Source organism: Danio rerio, chromosome 21 (assembly GCF_049306965.1).
Source record: "Danio rerio strain Tuebingen ecotype United States chromosome 21, GRCz12tu, whole genome shotgun sequence".
Lineage (NCBI taxonomy): Eukaryota > Metazoa > Chordata > Actinopteri > Cypriniformes > Danionidae > Danio > Danio rerio.
The window spans coordinates 16,116,497-16,137,500 of record NC_133196.1 but is presented as its reverse complement, the minus strand read 5'-3'; the positions used below and the strand labels follow the sequence as shown (position 1 = coordinate 16,137,500).

The following is a 21,004-nucleotide window of genomic DNA, read 5'->3' as shown; positions in this document are numbered from 1 at the left end:
ATAGAGGATTTAATGGAAATCATTAGAAAGATTCACCACTGATGACTGACACTGATTTCTGACTGATTTCTGTCTACCATTTATGAGCCATGAATTGTGAAACACTAGTCATTATAAAAGACAGGATGGAGAAATGGAGATTTCAAGTAATGTTTGAGACATTGAGTACTCTTTTAAATCATCTTTCTGGTAAAAAATTGTCTTATTTTATTTTGTTTTGATTTGTTTTATATATAATAATGTACATAGCCTAAAAATTAAATAAAAATGTAATTTAATTTAATGATTGATAAGAACTTATCATAACTAAATATAAAAAATAAAATAAGGAATAGAATAAAAACAAATGTACAATAACTGACAGTACTTAATAGTAATTTTCACGAACAAATCTAACAGATATTAAATAAAGTTAAATAAAATAAATAGCTTGCAAGACAACAGTACACTTGAACAAATAATAAGATAAGAAATAGAATAATTGACAAGACCTTATAATTACTAAATATAAAAAATAAGATAAGGAATATAGTTGAAATAAAATATACAGCAAGTGATATCACATCATAGTTTTCAAGAACAAATCTAACAAATATTAAATGAAATCAAGAATAGCAATTTATCCGCTGTGTAAAACATATGCCGGAAAAGTTGGTGGTTCATTCTGCTGTGGCGGCCCCTGATAAATAATAGACTAAACCGAAGGAAAACGAATGAATAATAATTGACAATTGACACCTTATAAGGTAGTGCTGTGGCCTCACAGCAAGAAGGTCGCTGGTTCGAGCCTCAGCTCAGTTGGCGTTTCTGTGTGGAGTTTGCATGTTCTCCCTGCCTTCGCGTGGGTTTCCTCCGGGTGCTCCGGTTTCCCCCACGGTCCAAAGACATGCGGTACAGGTGAATTGAGTAGGCTAAATTGTCTGTAGTGTAGGAGTTTTGTGTGTGAATGTTTCCCCAAGATGGGTTGCGGCTAGAAGGGCATCCTAAAAACTTGCTGGAAAAGTTGGCAGTTCATTCCGATGTGGCGACCCCGGATTAATAAAGGGACTAAGCCGACAAGAAAATGAATGAATGAATGTATAACACCTTATAATAACTAAATAGAAAAAATTAAATGAGGAATAGAAAAAAAAATACAAGTGTACAATATTTAACAACTCATTATAATAATTTTCAAGAACAAATCTTAGAAATATTAAATAAAATAAAGAAAAACTTGGCAGCACAGTGGTGCAGTGGGTAGCACAATCACCTCACAGTAAGAAGGTCGCTGGTTTAAGCCCCGGCTGTGTCAGTTGGCCTTTCTGTGTAGAGTTTAATGTTCTCCTTGCGTTCACGTGGGTTTCCTCCGGGTGCTTCGGTTTCCTTCACAGTCCAAAAACATGCGCTATAGGTGAATTGGGTTGGCTAAATTGTCCTTGTACAAATTGAAGTGTGTGTGTGTGTGTGTGTGAGAGAGAGAATGAGTGTGTATGGATGTTTCCCAGTGATGGGTTGCAGCTGGAAGGGCATCTTCTGCGTAAAACATATGCTGGATAAGTTGGCGGTTCATTCTGCTGTGGTGACCCATAATTAATAAAGTTTTTCGGTTATGCTCAGTAATATGCCTCAATAAACCAATGTTATTCATTTAATTCAATTAATTTATTAATTATTAATTACTTTATTAATCTAATTTATTATTCAAACTTTTGCTTTCAGTCTTTTGAGGGATATTGAGTGGTTCTCATTGACATTTGTGATATTAAATAAATGGTAACTTTCCTGCACCTTAATGGATGACCATGAAAGACTGCACATTTTTTACTGTATAACTTCTATGCGAGCAAGTGTTTAATAAAATACAAACTATGTGTCAAATTTTATGGACACCTACAGTACAAATGCCTATTTTGTGAACACTTGCGCTGTCTGTTGGTGCTCTAGGTTTGCTGCTAAATTAATATGTAATAGCATTCACAATGGTATGAACCATTATAGGGGTGGTTAAATGTATATTTACATTATCTATTATTTAAATATTAATATCATTTAAGATACAGATCAGAGCAAACTATATCTTCACTATTAAAGGGCACCCCCCCGCATCTTTTTTATGTTCTTCAGGGCGGATCAAGCAATAATTTGGGGGGTCAGACCACCCCAAAACCTCCCTGTAATTCTCAGCCTGATTGTAAGGATATATTTACATGTTTGCATTGAGTAGTGAGATGTATTTAATCTCATTGCACATGGATTTAATGTTCATTGTATATGTGTACAATGAACTATTGTATTTTGTTTTATTGTATTCTATATCAAATATAAATGTAATTAGTTATCAGAAAGTAGTTATTAAAATTATCATGTTTAAAATGTGTTGGAAAAGTCTTGTCTTTAAACGCAGTTGGGAAATAATTTCAAAAGAATAATTTTATCACAAAGTTTGACTTGAACTGTATATTACACTCTTTTCTGAAAACAAAATCCTTGCTGTATGCAACAAGAATCGCATTTTCGGTGCTGCTGCTTTGAAATAATGAAATCTTCTGAAGGCGCTACACAAATAAGCTTGATCTGAATGTGAAAAGTAGCATTAAATGAAGAGCCCGTGGCAGTGTTCTTGACAGAGGAGCTCCATCATCTCTGTAACTCAACTCTGATGTCCTCATTAAAACTTCAAGAGCAATTAGCCGCTGCTGCTTTCCCTCTTCAGTCCTGACCCCCGTCACCGCTCTCTTCATCAGCGTATTATTACAGCGTTTAATCCACTGGCAGCTCACATCACATCAGCTATCAGTCAGTCATCTGCCATTCACACTCACAGCTCCAGCTCAAAGACAAAACAATGATAGTCAGTCAGCTTTTACAAGTGAAAGTCCCACTGCACATCGCTCGGTGGATATGTGCACCATGCACTTATATATAACCACTCAGTACAAGTCTACAAACAAGTAGACTTGTATGTTTTGTAACTTAGATTTATCGTAGGATTTATATACAGCTATCATATACTCTTTTATCTTCAATAAATGAGTAAATGTAAGTAATGTATATTTTTATTTTACTAAATTGATTATTATTTTTCATTTGTGACTATTTTTCTTGAGCAAGTGAAAATCTCAACATAGGATCATTGGATATACACTCACCGGCCACTTTAATAGGCACACCATACTAGTACCTTTTTGCCTTCAGAATTGCCTTAATCATTTGTGTTTTAAAAATGGTCGCCGAGTGAAATGACTCGCCTTATAGGTACTTTGATAACATTCAGCCATACTTGAAGTTTGACAAATGAATGAAACTCCGGCATAGATATTGTTATTTGAATGAATGCCATTGCAATATTTCCACATGGTACTGAAAATGGTATCATTATATTTTGAGGTATACTATTGGAATTCCAGTGTCACTATGTGGTATTATCTGGATGTGAACTCACTGGTAATGGATGGATGCACAGTTTCTGGCAGTCATCCACGGTCTGGCATCAGTGTTGCTTGCGCGGCGTGTGTTAGGAAGCAGGTTCAGCCCACGCTGTCTGTCCATGTGGAAGAGTGGTGATAAACACAGGAGACGCTCCGGTCGCCCACCGCCGGGTTTCTCTCGGGCGCAGAAGCTGCCAAGAGCCCTGGACCACCTCCAGAGGGTCCCCCTGTTGACTCTGAGTCACATCCCAAATCCCGATCCAGAAATCAAGCGTCTGTCATCGTTTACTCTGCCTTATGTTCTTCCAAACCCAAAGTGTGTGTGAGCTTGAAACGCATCATACGAGTATCATAAAAGCAGTTTGTATGACTCTGTATAGTTGAAGTCAAAATGATTAGCCCTCATTGACTTATTTTTCTTTAACAGAGTGTTGCGAGATTAAAATTTTTGAAAAACTATTTTAAGGTCATTATTATTAGCCCTCTTAAGCAATATTTTTTTTCGATTGTCTATAGAATAAGCAATTATTCTACAATTTCAGTTTTTTTTTTAAGTCAGTTTAATCACTCTGAGGCTGCTAGGCTTTATTTCCATTTCATGAAAGCTTCATTCCCATCCCTCTCTTCGTCTGTATAAAGCTCATGTGAATCCAGCTTGGCTTCATCATGTTGCAGGAACTGCTCAGTGGCTGTTTATTTTAATGCTCACGTTTGCTGTCAGCTTGACCTTTTACTTTATTCCAAACTGAAGCTGTTTCTACATCCTCTCTTTGGTTGTGTTACTTCCTGTTGAGTGTTTCAGTCATGGCTCATACAGTAAGAGTAACTTGTCATACTGTCCACTTTTGTTTTTTCAAAGAATCTGTAACGCTTATTTATTTACAGAAGGATAATTACTCATTAACTCTTCTTTTTAGGTGTTCTGTTAATTCATTTTCATTTGAGTTTTTATTAAGTTTATATGAGATTTTTGTTTTTAATTAACATACAGTTGAAGTCAGAATTATTAGCCCCCCCTGAATTATTAGACCCTCTGTTTAATTTTTTCCCCAATTTCTGTTTAACGGAGGAGAGATTTTTTTCAACACATTTCTAAACTAATAGATTTAATAACTAATTTCTAATAACTGATTTATTTTATCTTTGACATGATATTTTTCATGACACTTCTATACAGCTTAAAGTGACATTTAAAGGCTTAACTAGGTTAATTTGGTTAACTAGGCAGGTTAGGGTAATTAGTAAGTAATTAGTAAGCAAAGTAATTAGTAAGCAAGTAATTGTATAATAATTGTTTGTTCTGTAGTCTTTCAAAAAAAAAAAAAATTACCTGAAATGGGCTAATTGTTTTGTCTTTAAAACGGTGTTTAAAAAATTATTAACTGCTTTTATTCTACCCTAAATAAAACAAATAGGACTTTATCTAGAAGAAAAAATATTTTCAGACATGCTGTGAAAATTTCCTTGCCCTGTTAAACATAATTTGGGAAACAATTACAAAAGAAGAAGAAAAAAAAGGGGGGGGGGGCTTCAGATGTATATGTCTACAGTCTTATGATTAATTTGACTTTTATTTTGATTTTAGTTAACCTATAGTTAACCTTTAGTTAGCCTAAATAAAATAATACATATTTCTTTTTGGAAACAAACCGAACTTTAAAATCTTTGTTTTTATTATACAGTTATTTAATTATAAATGTGTAAAATATTGAAATTTTCTTGTATTTTCTATGCATTTTTTATTTTATAGCTTATTTGTTATCTTTAATATGTTATTATATTACATTTTATATTGTTTATTTCCATAGCTTTTATCTGGAAAATCTGGAAAAATATATTTTAATATGGTGTCATATAATATATGAAATTACACTTTGTGTAAAAAAGAAATGTCTTTAGTTCGTATTTTTACTGTTATATAATTTATTATATTTAGTTTATTATATATATTATTATTGTTTATATTAGTAGTTGTAGTAATAATAGTATTTAAGCTCCTTATTGCTGCTGTTTGATTATTATTATTTAAGCTCTATTGCTGCTTTTTGATTATTCTTATTATTCAAGTTCTTTGTTGCTGCTGTTTGATTATTATTATCATTATCATTATTATTTTTATTAACATTATTATTTTTTTTATTTACATTATTATTATTATTATTATTATTATTATTATTATTATTATTATTATTATTATTATTATTATTATTATTATTATTATTCAAGTTATTTATTGCTGCTGTTTGATGATAATAATAATAATAATTTATATTATCATTATTATTATTATTATTATTATTATCATCAATATTATTATTTAAGTTCTTTATTGCTGCTGTTTTACTATTGTTGTTGTTGTTATTATTATTAAGTTCTTTTTGCTTCTGTATTATCATTATTATTATTATTATTATTATTTGAAAAGGATAAAAGTTCAAATGTAGGCCACAGTTTGGTGTGCTTTCTTTTGTTTTTTGTTTACAAATATTTTTTTTCGCAGTGGTAAAATATAGTCACCATAAAGTTTCCTCATGCCCACGGAAGTACCCAGATGGCACACAGCAGATGGTACTGGTGCTGTAATGCCTATTTATTCGTTCATGAATCGTCTGATACTCTGAGGACCGTCTCTCCATCGGATTCTGTCTCTTATTTGTGCTAGAACTGGAAGGGCACTTATGCCAGTGTGCCAGGGAAAGAGGGCACCTGCCCAGGCCAGTGATATGCTGCCATCTGCCACCAGTGTTTTGTGTCAGTGGTGAGCCAATGCCTCTTTTGACTGAGCTGGCCACACACAAAAAGGCTTTAACATACCCAACCGTGTGTTACACCTGCCCTCATTCCAGCTGCCTTCTGCCTCTGTCTGCAAACCCCAAACTGAGGCTTTTCTCTGAGCAAAGGATGCTTGCTTTCATTCATGATGGCTGTACTGTGACCTCACTCACCCTGAGCCGTTTATGTGTCAGTCTGGACTGGCATGACTCTTTTTGACTTTAATATGAAGTAGATTTTTACTCTTTTAAATATGAAGTTAACCTATATAAACAAATTGTATGTGGATAAACTACTCACTGACCGGCCACTTTATTAGGTACATCTTACTAGTATCAGGTTGGACCCGCTTTTATCTTCATAATTGCCTTAATCCTTATGGCATAGATTCAACAAGGTACTGGAAATATTCCTCAGAGATTTTAATTCATATTAACATGATAGCATCAGTTTCTGCAGATTTGTCAGCTGCACATCCATGATGCGAATCTCTCGTTCCCCTACATTCCAAAGGTGCTCTATTGGATTGATATCTGGTGACTGTGTTGGCCATTTGAGTACAGTGAACTCATTGTCATATGCAAGAAACTAGTCTTAGCTGATTCTCACTTTATGACATGGCGTGTCATAAAGCGCACATGGTTGCGCTGTGGTCATAAAGGGATGGACATGGTCAGCAACAATACTCAGGTAGGCTTTGGCGTTGATAGTAATGGGCCCAAAATGTGCCAAGAAAATATCCCCCACATCATTACACCACCCCCACCTCCGTGAACTATTGATACAAGGCAGGATGGATCCATGCTTTCATGTTGTTGACACCAAATTCTGACCCTACCATTTGAATGTCGCAGCAAAAATCGAGACTCATCAGACCAGGCAATGTTTTTCCAATCTTCTATTGTCCAATTTTGGTGAGTCTGTGTAAATAGTAGCCCGAGTTTACTGATCTTAGCTGACGGGAGTCTTCTGCATACCTCAGTTGTAATGAGTGGTTATTTGAAATACTGTTGCCTTTTCTATCAGTCTGGCTCTCCTCTGACCTCTGGCATCAACATGGCATTTGCACCCACAGAACTGCTCCTCACTAGATATTTTCTCTTTTTCCCACCATTCTCTGTAAACCCTAGAGATGGTTGTGCGTGAAAACACAGTCGATCATCAGTACTGAAATACAGCCCATCTGGCACCAACAACCATGCCACGTTCAAAGTCTCTTAAACCACCCCTTTTTTCCCCATTCTGATGCTCGGTTTGAACAGCAGCAGATCGTCTTGACCTTGTCTACATGCCTAAATGAATTGAGTTGCTGCCATAGGCTGATTAGAAATTTGTGTTAAGTAGCAGTTAGAAGGTGTACATAATAAAGTGGCCGGTGAGTGTAGAATTCATGACATATTTATAATGGCTTGATGATAATTATTTATAAAGTAAATAATATAAAAAAATAAAGTGGCCGGTTGGTGAAAATTTATGTACCATTAAAATAACAATTGATGTCAGCGCAATAGCCTCGTGGTTAGCGCGCTGACATATGGTGCAGTAGCACCTCAGGGCATCCCGAGTTCAAATCCCGGCTTGAGGACATTTCCCAACCCTACCCCCTCTCTCTCTCCCACTTTGTTTCCTGTCTAAAATACTGTCCTATTCTCTCAATAAAGGCAAAAAGGCCAAAAATAAATCTAAAAAAAAAAAAAATAGAAAATAAAAAAATAACAATTGAGTTGCATAGGAGAGATAGCCTGAATAAACAGCCAAGGTGTCACAAGAAGTGCATGGGAAAAGCACTTCTCACACCTGTTGAAACAGTTAAGGGGTTGAAACAAAGTCTGATCATGCTTGACAAATGTGAACCAACTTAAAAAACAACAACAAACAAACAAAAAAAAATGCTGCAGAAGGAAGAGGGAAAATAAGCAGGCTATAGAGCATCAGGGAGGCAGAATTTTTAGGCAGAGATGCTGCTGTGGGTCTCCTGAAGAGTCTCTTTTGTTGTCAACACTAAAGAATTTTCTGAAATCCAAAACATCAGACTTGGCTGATCATTGAAGGAAGAAAATACCAAGACAAATACTAAAACATGAGGTTTCTCTGACACAAAATATCACATTAGTGAAGATTGTAAACACTAGAATACAGATTTTTTTAACGGAAGTAATTTCTAAACGTGTTATTTATAGGACATTTGCATTCAGCCTAGAAACTTTGCATTCTATTTGCTTGCAAATCTTGTTTTCCTTTTAAAACTTTCTCGTGCACACATTTATGTTTGCAGTACTTTTGTATGAGATCGTAACCCTTTTTTGAATCACACTTAATTTTGAGGTTCAATTGCAAAACTGTTGCGATGCTGTGAAAAGCATTGTATTTGTAACTTTGTTTGCTTGCATGACTTGTTTTCCCCTTTAAACTTTCACTCTCAAACGTTGTGTTCAACTGCAACACTTTTACGTTTGTTCAAAACACTTTTGCATTACCAGAGAACGTAAATGATGACTTACAGAACTTTTACATCGGCCCGAGAAACTTTGTGTTGGCTTCATTTGTCTGCTTAGAAAAACGAAATGAGTTTTGATTTTGATGTTTCTTTGCTACTTTTTTTAGCTTCCATTCACAATCATTTTGTATTACCAAAGACACTTAACATTTACTTGCAAGCTATGCCCAGAGCTTTGGATTAAATGTTGGTTTGTTTTTTAGATCTCCTCAGGAACTTGCTTCTCTAAAAACTTGTGTTAATTTAATAATACTTTAAAATTTTGTGTCACTTATGCTTAGACACTGAGAAAATTTGCAGTTACTTTTCATACTTGTGAACTTTCTAAAGAAAATGTGCATCGCAAAAGCTCAAAGCTCAAATATTGTCTTGTTTTATCAAGGTATCATCACAAAAATCCAGAGCTGCTGTTGTGGTAAAGTAAAAAAAATATTCATGTAGTCATTTTTTCTTCTCTCTCATATCTCTCATCCTGCTTTTTTTTAATACAATGTAAAATCGGATTCATTTTCTCATGAGGGTTGTTAAAATGAAGAACATTGCTTCCTGAGTTGTATATGAAAGCGAAACTAATGATGGTGTTTGCTGTGGCGTGCTGCTTTGAGTCAATCCAGTTGAGATTCCTTGGGCTTTACCCACCTCTGGCCCATTACATAATCAGATCAGCATGTGGTCACATGGCTCAGTCAGTTTGTCTCTTTTCACTCAAAGTCAGATGTGTGCATGCGCTGTGTATTTGTGAATTGCCTGACTGGGTCAAGCAAGATGTTTAAGGTTTGTCTGAGTAGTAAAGGGACAAATTACTGCTGGTGTGCTCAGAATGTGTCGGTAGCTATGTTTTCATCCACCTATTTTTATGACAGGTTGGAATTACAAATTTAAAACTGCTTAATAGCTGAGATGTGCACATATTCTGATGTGCAATTTAGTTTCTACTTCAGAAAATCCCTTTTTTATTAGTTGGTAATAGTTTCTTCTTGACTCACTGGATGCAAACAGTGGTTTATTCACAAATGTTTTATGATTTTTTAGCTTGTCGCAGAAGTCTAATTTGAATTTTTGGATGGAAACAGCTTGTTAAGTTTCAGCTCAAAATACCTTGCATATTATTTATTATAACTTGTCAAATTTGCGCCATTTGGGTGTGCACAAAAGCAATTCAAATGAGCTGCTGCTTTCCAAAAGAGGGCGGAGCCTTCACATGCTATATTCTAATATTCCAAAAACAACAAAACAGCCGGAATATCAGATATTAGTAATATCTGCAATAGTGAAGGGGAGCCTCACCTATTTAATCAGTTGGATAATGATAAAGAAGAAGAGGTTCTTCTACATGTACCAAAACATGTTAAAGGGCCTGTAAGTTTCTGACTCTTCTAAAGCTTAAAAATACTGTAATATGTTTGCAGCACCCCGGGTTGCCTTGGTGTGATTCATTCAGTCATGAAGGCTTTTAAAGCATGCATCCATGACTGAAAATGCAACCTCCAATAGTAACAGTAATGGACTCTGAAATTATGTGAATTTAGAGTTCCACATGAGATGGTTATTAATTAGCAAATAACATAAACCTGTGTAGGATAACACAGAAATATCGGATTTTTATTTGGGTTGTTCCGATGCCGATACAAATATCAGAATGCTGATACTGCAAAAATTCTGGTATTATTATCGGCAAGTATTTAAAACCATGAATGCAGAAGTCTACAGGGCTAGTAGTATACACAACTCTACAGATACAGACACAGACATAGGTTCAGTTCTCTGTATTGGCCGATACCCTGAGCTCAGCTATCAGAATTGGTATTGGAAAGGGAAAAGAAGTATTGGAACATTGCTAATTTTTGTGATATGTCTCCTTTAGTTTTGAACTAAGGACTGTTTCAGTTCATGCTAAATGTTAAAATGTTCATCTATTTGTGGCATAACAGTGGTAAAATACAATTTTGTACATACAATTCAACATTCAACATCCAGATTTCTTGACTAACTGCATCTCTGTTTAATGTTTATCATCTTTTTTCGTATTTATTTTGTGTTGTCACTTGTCACTTTGTACACTGGAAGCTTCTGTAGCCAAAACAAATTCCTTGTGTGTGTGAAGCACACTTGGCAATAAAACTGATTCTGATTCTGAAAGCACCAATGCATCAGCCATACACATGCAAATCTCTTGTCCGCATCTTGTGACCTTGACCTCTAAGCTGAAAAGGATGATTTGAGGCTATTTATTTATTTATTTATTTATTTATTTGAGGGGTTTTGCGTTGGTCTGTCTGGGTTTTGTACATTCAGACATCTTTTTGTTTCTGGGTGCTCCCTGATAAAGCCTGTTTGGAGAGTTAGCATCAAGTAATTGTAATGCAAATAGGGAGAGCTGTTTCTCCGTTGCGCTTCAGACAATGGGGTTTTTCCTTCTGAGTGAATATTTAATTGGTATGGAATGTCTGTTGAGCTTAAATTGAAATCAGATAGGTTGTTCGTAAAAGGAAAATAGTCACCATTCCTGTTCTGTGTTTGACATCAAGAGCACGACATTGAATCTGTTACTGGGAAAATCCACAGCAATTAGACTTAGCAAACCTGTCCCTGCGTCATTTCTTCATCTTGAATGGTGGAGAGTTTATAGGAATTTCTGAAGGTGTGGAGGAAGTTTTGCTTGCTTGTTTCGGGAAGAGCCTTATCAGAGGTCGAACAGGTATGAGCAGGAATGTGAAATAGATTTTTATGGTTACCTTTAAAGTGCATCTAACATGGGAAAGGTTCCTATTTTGGTTTTGGAAATTCCTAATAACAGGTTGATATGAATGGAAGGTCGGAAAAGCACTTAAAATATGCTTATATTTGACCTTATTTTCTGTATTTACTGTACATTACTGGATTACAGTTTATCAAGTGTTGAAGGAAGAGGCCGGGCTATGCTGTGCTCAGTATAATTGAGTACAGCCCATTTTGAAAATGAATGTTTTTATCCATTTCTCAGTGAATATATAGGCAAAGTAATTTGGTGCATTTAAACAAAACAGATTTATTAAACGGATATATTTATTAAAATAATATTTTAGTCACCAAAAAATATTTAGAGATTGAAAGATAAGACAATTAAATTCAAGCTAAATATTGCAAAAAAAAAAAAAAAATGACAACCTACAAAATTTCAACTAAATTTTTAATTTTTTTTCTCCATTTTTAATTTGTATTTATGATTTTTCTGTAACATATACATTTGTGTGTACTAGTTTTTGGACTGTTGTCGTAAGTTATTTTGTTAGATAAGCTCCAGATTTGGCTTCAGTACTCACTAAACTAATGTGTATGCACAAATATATTATTGTATAGTCTGCTATTAAAAGAATGAATATGAAAGTGGATTTGTGAGGGGTGTACTTATGCTGAGGACTGTATGTGCTAACTCAATGCAGGAATGTACTAATAATGCACATATTGTGTGTGTGTGTATGTAAAGTGTAAAAATATTTACAGGACCTTTCCCAACCCTTAAACTCAACCCTCACAAGAAACCTATGGCGTATTTTGAATGTCAAAAGACCCCGTTAAGTATGATTTTTATGCGTTTTAAATTATGAGGACACATGTAAAGTATGTCCTCATAAACCACCTTAATATAGTACTACTAAGTCATACCCAGTGTTGTGCTAGTTACAGTACAATAGTAACTAGTTACAGTTCCTAGTTGGTTCATTCAAGAAGTAACTCAATTACTTCATCGATTACTTACACCAAAAAGTAATGCATTACTGTTAAAAGTAATATTTGAGTTACTTTTTCAACGAACATTTTTAATGCTCCCATTAATGCTCTTATAACATCACTTCAGTGCTGCATGGAGAATACACTGTTGTTCAGCTTCACTGTTTTAATTAATTTCCATTCTAACAACTAAAACAAAAGACCAACCTAAGTAAAAAGTAAAACACTGTTTAATTATTTTTAAACACTAACTTATTATTATAAGTCCAGCAGCACAAAAATAAAGAAATATCACAAAGTGATAAACCAGCTGAATTTTATATTTAGAAAACAAAAAAGCCAAACTAAAGTTACTTCAGCATCATAAAAGTTGTTGTATTTAACTCTTAAACGTTCTTTCACAGCTTGAAAATGAAAACCAGCAACAATATGAAATACACAATATACAACAAGCACAAAACCTTTATGAAATAAATAAGTAAAAGTAATCCGAATTATCATTCACGATCAGTTTGATGAAACTCAGGACAAAAAATCTGCTATTACAGACAACCATACATTTTATGCATTTTAAACAAAACAAAAACATAACAGCTGCTCAAAAATGAAATCTATGAGAAATCTTCAAACTAAACACAAATTAAATGTGGTATGTCAGCAGCTTATGGAAAGTAAGCTGTGTATTTTCAAAGTGCAAAATCTGCTATTGTACACAGCTAATAAGATATGTAAAACAATCAAAACATAAGCATTTTTCTGAGCTATACAACACTATACATTTAAATTAAGGTGTGTTCTGAAATATAGCAGAAATGTGTCACTGTGTCTACTAAACTAATCAATTTTGTTATACAGATAACAAATGTTTGCTTATTTATTTGAAACAAGAAACATAGTAGTATTAGTAATAGTAATTAATAATAGTAACGTTAATAGTCTCTCTGTCTCTCTCGCGTCCACACTTGGTCTACCCTTCGCTCACTCTGTCTCTCACTTTTGCTGGAATTTTGTCCAGTCTGGCGCTCATGCACGACGCTTCTTATTTACAGTGGTTGGTTGGCATCCACCAATCCCACAAAGCGTCGCTGTTGTAAACAGGAAGATGTTGGCTAGACTGCAGCCAAAATTAATTAACTTTCTAACAGACAAACTCATCATATTGTAACGATAACAGAGTTATTTTGTTTTACAGTATGAGTTACTGTCAAAGATGATGCCGTTACAGTAACAAGTTACTGATAACACGTATTGCCCAACACTGGTCATACTCGCATCATTATTCAGTTTTGAATATGTCCTCATAAACCACATTAACAAGTACACACACACACACACACACATTTAACATTTCCAAATGACTTGACAAGGGGAAAAAGCCCAAAGTATCATTAATAAAAATGTCAGAAATGTAATTGTGTCCTTTAATTATGTTTTGCAGCCATTAAAGTCTGCTGTGTGGGATCGTGTGGCATCTCGTCCAAGCTGAACGATGCATCATGGATGCTTGAGGAAAAGTACTTGAGCAGCACACTGTCTGTGGCAGATAAAGGTGAGGAGACCGACATCCATTCATCATCTCATTCAAATAAATAAACCTTTAAGTCAAAATATTCCTGAAAGGTCTTCATTGTTACATCTCTTACATTCATTTTACTCCGTCAGCAGTTTGTGTCTGTCTAATAGATTTCCTGTTTTGAGAACGAGTATTGTTGGTTTCTTCCTGTCTGTCTGAATGTTTCAGGTATCACATATCCTTGAAAGTAGGTTAGACATGAGTTATTTCTTTAAATGGGAAGTGTTTCATTTGTCAAAGACAGACAATGTTATAATAATAGCTGACCTGGTGTCGTTGAGTTTAAAGTGTGTACTGTATGTGTGCTCTTATTCCTGATTTAATTGATGGTTGTAGTGTCTAAGCGATTATCTTTCTAGAGAATCAGGCATATGTGTGGCTGTAGACTGACTGCAAATGGTTGCAAATGTCTGAACATAAGAGGATACATCGCCTGTTTAAAGCTATTTTTGCTTCCTGCTACATTCCCAGAAATAAAGGTATGCGAGCTGTCACTGGGGTGGTACCTTTTCCAGTGGTACAAATTTGTACCTCAAAGCTCCATATTAATACCTCAAGGGTACATATACGTACCTAAAAAGAACTAAAGTGTTCCTCTCAAATTTTTTAGGTACTAATGTATACTTTTAAGGTACCAATATGTACCCTTTAAGTACAAATGTGTACCTTATAAAAAGGTACAGTACCACCCCAGTGACAGCTCGTATACCTTATTTTCAGGGAGTGTATAAGATGTATCAGGGAAATGGATGTTTTAAGAAAATAAAGTTGTGCCTTTGGCTATCCTGGTATCTGTCAACATAAAAACGTCTGTTTTGGCTACTGAGAAACTTTTGCAACAGGGATCTGCTAATGATGCTAATTGTGTACGTTCAAGGCAGGATAAGCTGTTTGTTTAAACAGTAGCAGACAGAGAAAATTTGTTAAAACGTTCTTTATTTTAGGTATATATGTTTTGCTATACTCTGAACTGTCTTAACTGCCAGTGATGTGAAACATTTCCTAATTTACTAAGCACAAAACTGCTGTAAAACAACACTGATGTAGCCATTTAGTGGACACTTGATGCTTAACATACAGATTTTCACCCTGTGTGTGTGTGTGTGTGTGTGTGTGTGTGTGTGTGTGTGTGTGTGTGTGTGTGTGTGTGTGTGTGTGTGTGTGTGTGTGTGTGTGTGTGTGTGTGTGTGTGTACGTGTTTTTGTGACATATCAGGACACAAATCTGTATAATGACGTAGGTATGACACAGGTATTACAAAAAGGAGGTGAAATATGAGGACATTGGTGACGTCCTCATTTCTCAAAATGCTTATAAATCCTACAGGATGAGTTTAATCAGAGAGTGAAGCTGCACACTGTCTCCTGTGATGGTTGGGTTTAGGGGTGGGGTGAGGGCAATATAATATATGGTTTGGACAGTATAAAATGAATGGAAACCTATATAATGTCCCCACTTTTCACAAAAACAAACGTGTGTGTGTGTGTGCGTGCGTTTGTGCATATATAGTCAGATTATGCAGTTTTGACTCTTATATCTTGATCATGTTTGTAGGCAAGACACATCTCAGACTACATGTTGCTTCCCAGATATTAGTCATCTTCTTAAGCAATCTCCATGATGTCATTACGAAAGTGAACCTAAGTACAGATTCCTGTAAACAAGACCATGAAAAACAATGACTATATAGGAGGCATGTTTTATAGGGGCTTTCCTCATTTCATAATTCCACCTATCTGCATTACTACCATCTTTTTCATTTTTGCAGTCTTCATAATTTAATTCAAGATTATTTCTATAGTCCTTTTCTCAATAATTAATGTTTCAAATGAGCTTTAAAAAGATGCACATTATTGAATTACAATCAAATTTGGAGAAGTTAAGGTTTTAGTTAACATAAGTTTATTAATTACTAATAACTTCAGCTAGAAACTAATAGCTTTAAACAATTGAAATTATTATATATAAACATATTAACCTGCAGTTTTATAGCATATAGGTTATGTCCATGTGTACATGTTTATTGGAGTGTAGAGCTGCACAATATATTGTTTCAGAAGCGACGTCGCAATGTGTTCATTTGCAATAGTCACATTGCGAGTGTACGCAATGTTGAGTTTGTATTATAATTTATAATTTTCATGTGTTATTATAGTTTGTAATTGTATAATGACTTTGAAATCATTTAGGTATAAGAATTTGTACCATTTGTGACCTTAACTAGGATTAGTTTTATTAAATTATTTTTAATTTTATCATTCAGTTACTGTACTTGAATACTGTCAGACTCTGGACATGATAAAACACTACATTTCAATTGTACTGTATCTTTTTCTTGATTGTATTTATAGATTGTTATGCATGAAAATACTTAACACATGCAAATGCACAAATGCACTGCAAATAGCAGACCACAACGAAAATGAGTCGAGGGACCCCAAAAAGTTTATAGATTGTTTATTATATTTTATGGAGATGCAAATAGCAAACATTAATTCAGCAATCTTTGACCAAACACGTGCATGAGAATACTCACAACACATGCAAATACAGAAATGCACTGCAAATAGCACAGAGCACAACAAAAAAGTGTCGGGGTACCCCAAAAAGTTTGTAGATTGTTCATTAAATTTTAAGGAGATGCACTCCCACTGCAGAGTCATCCCAATCGATCTAACATTCTAAATTTTTTCCAAATAGAAATATTAAGTCATCCGGTGAAATTTTATTCACATCGCAATATATATCACAGAATAAAAAACATCGCAATGATATACTATTGCAATATCGTGCAGCCCTAATGCAGTCTATTTGTTTATTAAGTGTATGTGTTGTGCTTGAAGTCTTCGATGGTTGGCATCATCTCTTCACAGAACTTGGATCTCATTAAAGTGGCACTACACTCTGGATGGGCATCCCCAGTTGGAAATAGAGAACAAAAAAAATTGTTAGCGAAGCTGCTGTTCTTAATGTATTTGAACAAGAGATAATAATTGTCAATGCGAAAATGAAGTGCTATAAATAAAAGTAGTTATATAAACAAACACAGAAACACACATGTATAACAAAGAAGTATTTCCAGCAAAGTGCCTGTGTATTAAGACAGGAGAAGTGTGTCCTACGGGTTGTTTGTCAAGCTCACTCATCTGCATGGATCACACTCGCGCATCATGCAGTTATGTGATGAATTGCATGTATGCTTTGCTAAAAGATAGCTCCTTCATCTTGTTTTGAACTGAGAGAGTATATCGGAGCCTCCGACATTAGCAGGATGGCTATTCTAGAGTTTTGGAGCCATGCATGAGAATGTTCGACCTCCTTTAGTGGACTTTGCTATTCTGGGTACTATCAGAAGTCCTCATAAATGTTTATCAATGCGATAGAACCCATCGTGAGGGATGGGGAGGGAAAAAGTTAATTTTCTGTTGTTTCACACATGCCGTGACATTCAACATAAAACTATTAATTCTTGCATCCTGTCAGCCATTATTGTTTACCAATTACCACAACACACTTTGCTACACTGATCATGCCAAAAAGTGGAGGCACATTGTTTAGTCTGCACCTACATTACATAAAAAAGATTTTCTGATGGTCCAGACATGCCGTTATGTTCAACATAATATAAAAATATTGATTCTTGTGTCCTGTCAGCCATTATTCATCCTGATGATCCCTCGGTTCCAGCTCGCATCTCAGCCTGCCTGTTGGATATTTCACACTGGATGAAAGATCATCATCTTCAGCTGAACCTCGCAAAAACGGAAATGCTTGTAGTTTCTGCCAACCCGACTCTACTCCATAACTTTTCAATCCAGATGGATGGGGCAACCATTACTGCATCCAAAATGGTGAAAAGCCTTGGAGTAACGATTGATGACCAACTAAACTTCTCTGACCACATTTCTAGAACTGCTCGATCGTGCAGATTCGCACTCTATAACATCAGAAAGATCCGACCCTTCTTATCTGAACATGCAGCTCAACTCCTTTTTCAAGCTCTTGTTCTCTCCTGGATTACTGCAACTCTCTACTAGCTGGGCTTCCAGCTAACCCTATCAAGCCTCTTCAGCTGCTCCAGAACGCAGCAGCACGAGTGGTCTTCAATGAACCTAAACGAGCACATGTCACTCCGCTGCTAGTCCGTTTGCACTGGCTGCCAGTTGCTGCTCGCATCAAATTCAAAGCTCTGATGTTTGCCTACAAAGTGACTTCTGGCCTTGCTCCTTCTTATCTGCACTCACTTCTGCAGATCTATGTGCCCTCCAGAAACTTGCGTTCTGTGAATGAACGTCGCCTCGTGGTTCCATCCCAAAGAGGGAAGAAATCACTTTCGCGAACTCTCACGCTCAATCTGCCCAGTTGGTGGAATGAACTCCCTAACTGCATCAGAACAGCAGAGTCACTCGCTATTTTCAAGAAACGACTAAAAACTCAACTATTTAGTCTCCACTTCACTTCCTAATCTGCAATTGCCTCTCAGGATATCACACTAACTGTACCCCAAAAAAAAAAAATAAAAAAAATAACACAAAATACTAATACTACTAATACTTTCCTTCTTAGACTTTACAGACCTGAAACTTGCCTATAGCACTTATTTATTGTTGCTCTTATAGTTGTGTAAATTGCTTCCTTGTCCTCATTTGTAAGTCGCTTTGGATAAAAGCGTCTGCTAAATGACTAAATGTAAATGTAAATGTAAATTATTGTTTACCAATCACCACGACACCCTTCGCCAAAAGTGGAATAGCATTGTTTAGTCTGCACCTACATTACATGAAGAAATATTAGCATGAAAGTTTTTTTGCATCATTCCTGGTTACAAAAGAGTGTTGAGTGTTTTCAGAATCTGTTTAAAAGCTTGGCATTTTGGCAAGAATTTCCACTCCCCTCTTCTCTGCTCTATCTCTCTGTCTCTCACCTCTGTGTTCAGGTCACACGGAGTCATTATGTTCTGTTTTGCGTATGTGTCCTGGCAGGTCATTTCCAGTCAGAGTGCTTGTTAGTTCACATGCCCAGGCTTGTCCTGTGAACCCCTTTCCAGGAGACCTTTTAGTAGCCCAGCCGTCTGAATCAGCATCAGGGACAGATGTGCTCTTCTGAGGCCTGCAGGCCAACAGAGATGCCGAATGCCTGCCAGGAACTAATGCTGTCTGCCCATTAAGGGTTCAAGTTCCACTCTTCTTAACTCAGCAACACTGATGGACAGGGCGGAGGAGGTGGATCCACATGATTTTACTCCTCTTAGAATTGAAAACTGGGTGTTGCACTTCTGTAAATGATATATCAGTTGGATGTGTTTATAGCATTCCAGCACAGACATGAGAGCACTGACACATTGGCAAGGTGTGGCTCTGACAAATTTAAAGGACTAGCGCACATAATTTAATATTTGGAATGATTTACTCACCCCCATTTTGTTCAAAGTTTTTATAATTTGTATTCTGCTGTGGAAATATGAGAGAATATTGGGGGAGAAAACATGTAACAGTAAAAATGTAACAGAAGCGCTATAGCAAGGATGCTAAAGTACCTCTTAACGCCTCATTCATACTAGCAGCAACTTATATATATGCTTTAGCAGATGCTTTATCCAAAGCGAGTTAGACCCATGAACACACGCACAGCAGTAGGCTTGTCCAGAGAGCAGTTGGGGGATCGGTGCCTTGCTCAAGGGAATCACTACAGCCGTGGTATTAAGGTGGATATTAGTTCACTCTTCCCACCAAATACTCAAACCTGCGAACTTTAGATCCCAAGTTCAACTCTCTAACTATTAAGTAAAGGGCTGCCTTTTGTGGCGTTTGGTGGAGATTTGAAGTTGCTAGTGGGCAATCCTACTTTGAGGTTTCTTATGGCCCGTTTCCACTGAGTGGTACTGGTTGGTACGGGTCATTTAGTCCTTATTAGGATTCAAAAACAACATGCAGCATATAGCCCAGTCAGTGCAAACCTCTCCTTTGTATCTTTAATCCTCACCTGCACATGTAACCTCCTGTTAGAAAGTAATTCTGTCATTTCGAGTTCATAATAGTCCAAAAGCTGATGATAATAGTTAAACATGGCAGTTTGTTCAGGTTTTAGGTTGCTGAAAGAATCATTTGCTTCTTTGTTTTTTCGGGCTTCTCCTTAGTTTTTTTCTCCTTAGTTTTTTTTGCATGTCACTCTCACGTTAGTCTGTTTCTTAAAGGATTGGACGTCAGAAGCACTTCAATAATCTTGCACCCGTTATTATCATCAGCTCAAGAAGTTTGTTATTTCAAATATAGATGCTCGGCAAGTGCAAGCGAGAAAGCGAAGTCGCCCGCGCTTTAGACGGACTTGTAAAAAACTACAGGACACAGAGTAGATTCTGCTCTTCTTTTTGGCTTTTTGGCTGTTCTTCAAGACAACGCCAAAGTTTGTTTGAGCTCGGGCTGACCAGGTCTCGTTATTATATGTATATATTATTACAGTGTATAGTCTCGGCTGTGTTTAAAAAATGGCGGTTTCTTTGTTTTCATTCTCCTGCTTGACCACGAGCTAGGGAAGCATCTCTGTAAACCAATAGCGTTCAGTTGCACCTCTTGCTCTGCCTTTTGGTACCCTTTTGTTGTGCTAGGTACCCTTTGTACCCTGTGGTACAGTATGGTTTGATTGGCTGTCGCTTACGAAAGTCACTCTTAATTTGCATATAGCTGAAGGATTGTCAACTTTGATCTAGTTACCACTAGTGGCTGTCGCTAACGTAGCCGAAGTCACCAGAAGTTTATTGCTCTCCATTGAAACAAACAGTCGTAATGATTGTGCTCACTGGGACATATTATCTTTTAAGGGTCAGGACACACCAAGCAGACAGTCAACCATTGGGCTTCTTTCTAACATCCCCTCTCGTCAGGTTAATGTTGTAGCTTGTTGGGCTGATTCAGCATGTAGAATTGGTGTTGGCCGTCGGTTGAAGAGAGAGTTCTGATTGGTTATTTAGAAACAAATCAGAGCTCGAGTGCGACGTAGAAGTCACGTAGCAAGTAAACTATTCAAGGGAAGAAAGGTCACAAC

General features: G+C 36.1%; 1 protein-coding gene across 1 annotated transcript in view; it reads left to right on the top strand.

The window, feature by feature from the left end:
* The window catches only part of arrdc1b (arrestin domain containing 1b), a 66,893-nt gene that overhangs the window by 29,904 nt on the left and 15,985 nt on the right, over nucleotides 1–21,004 (top strand). The window contains exon 2 of the mRNA NM_001365234.1: nucleotides 13,829–13,939. Within this exon, the coding sequence (NP_001352163.1) occupies nucleotides 13,829–13,939 (111 nt within the window). The remainder of the gene's footprint in view (nucleotides 1–13,828; nucleotides 13,940–21,004) is intronic.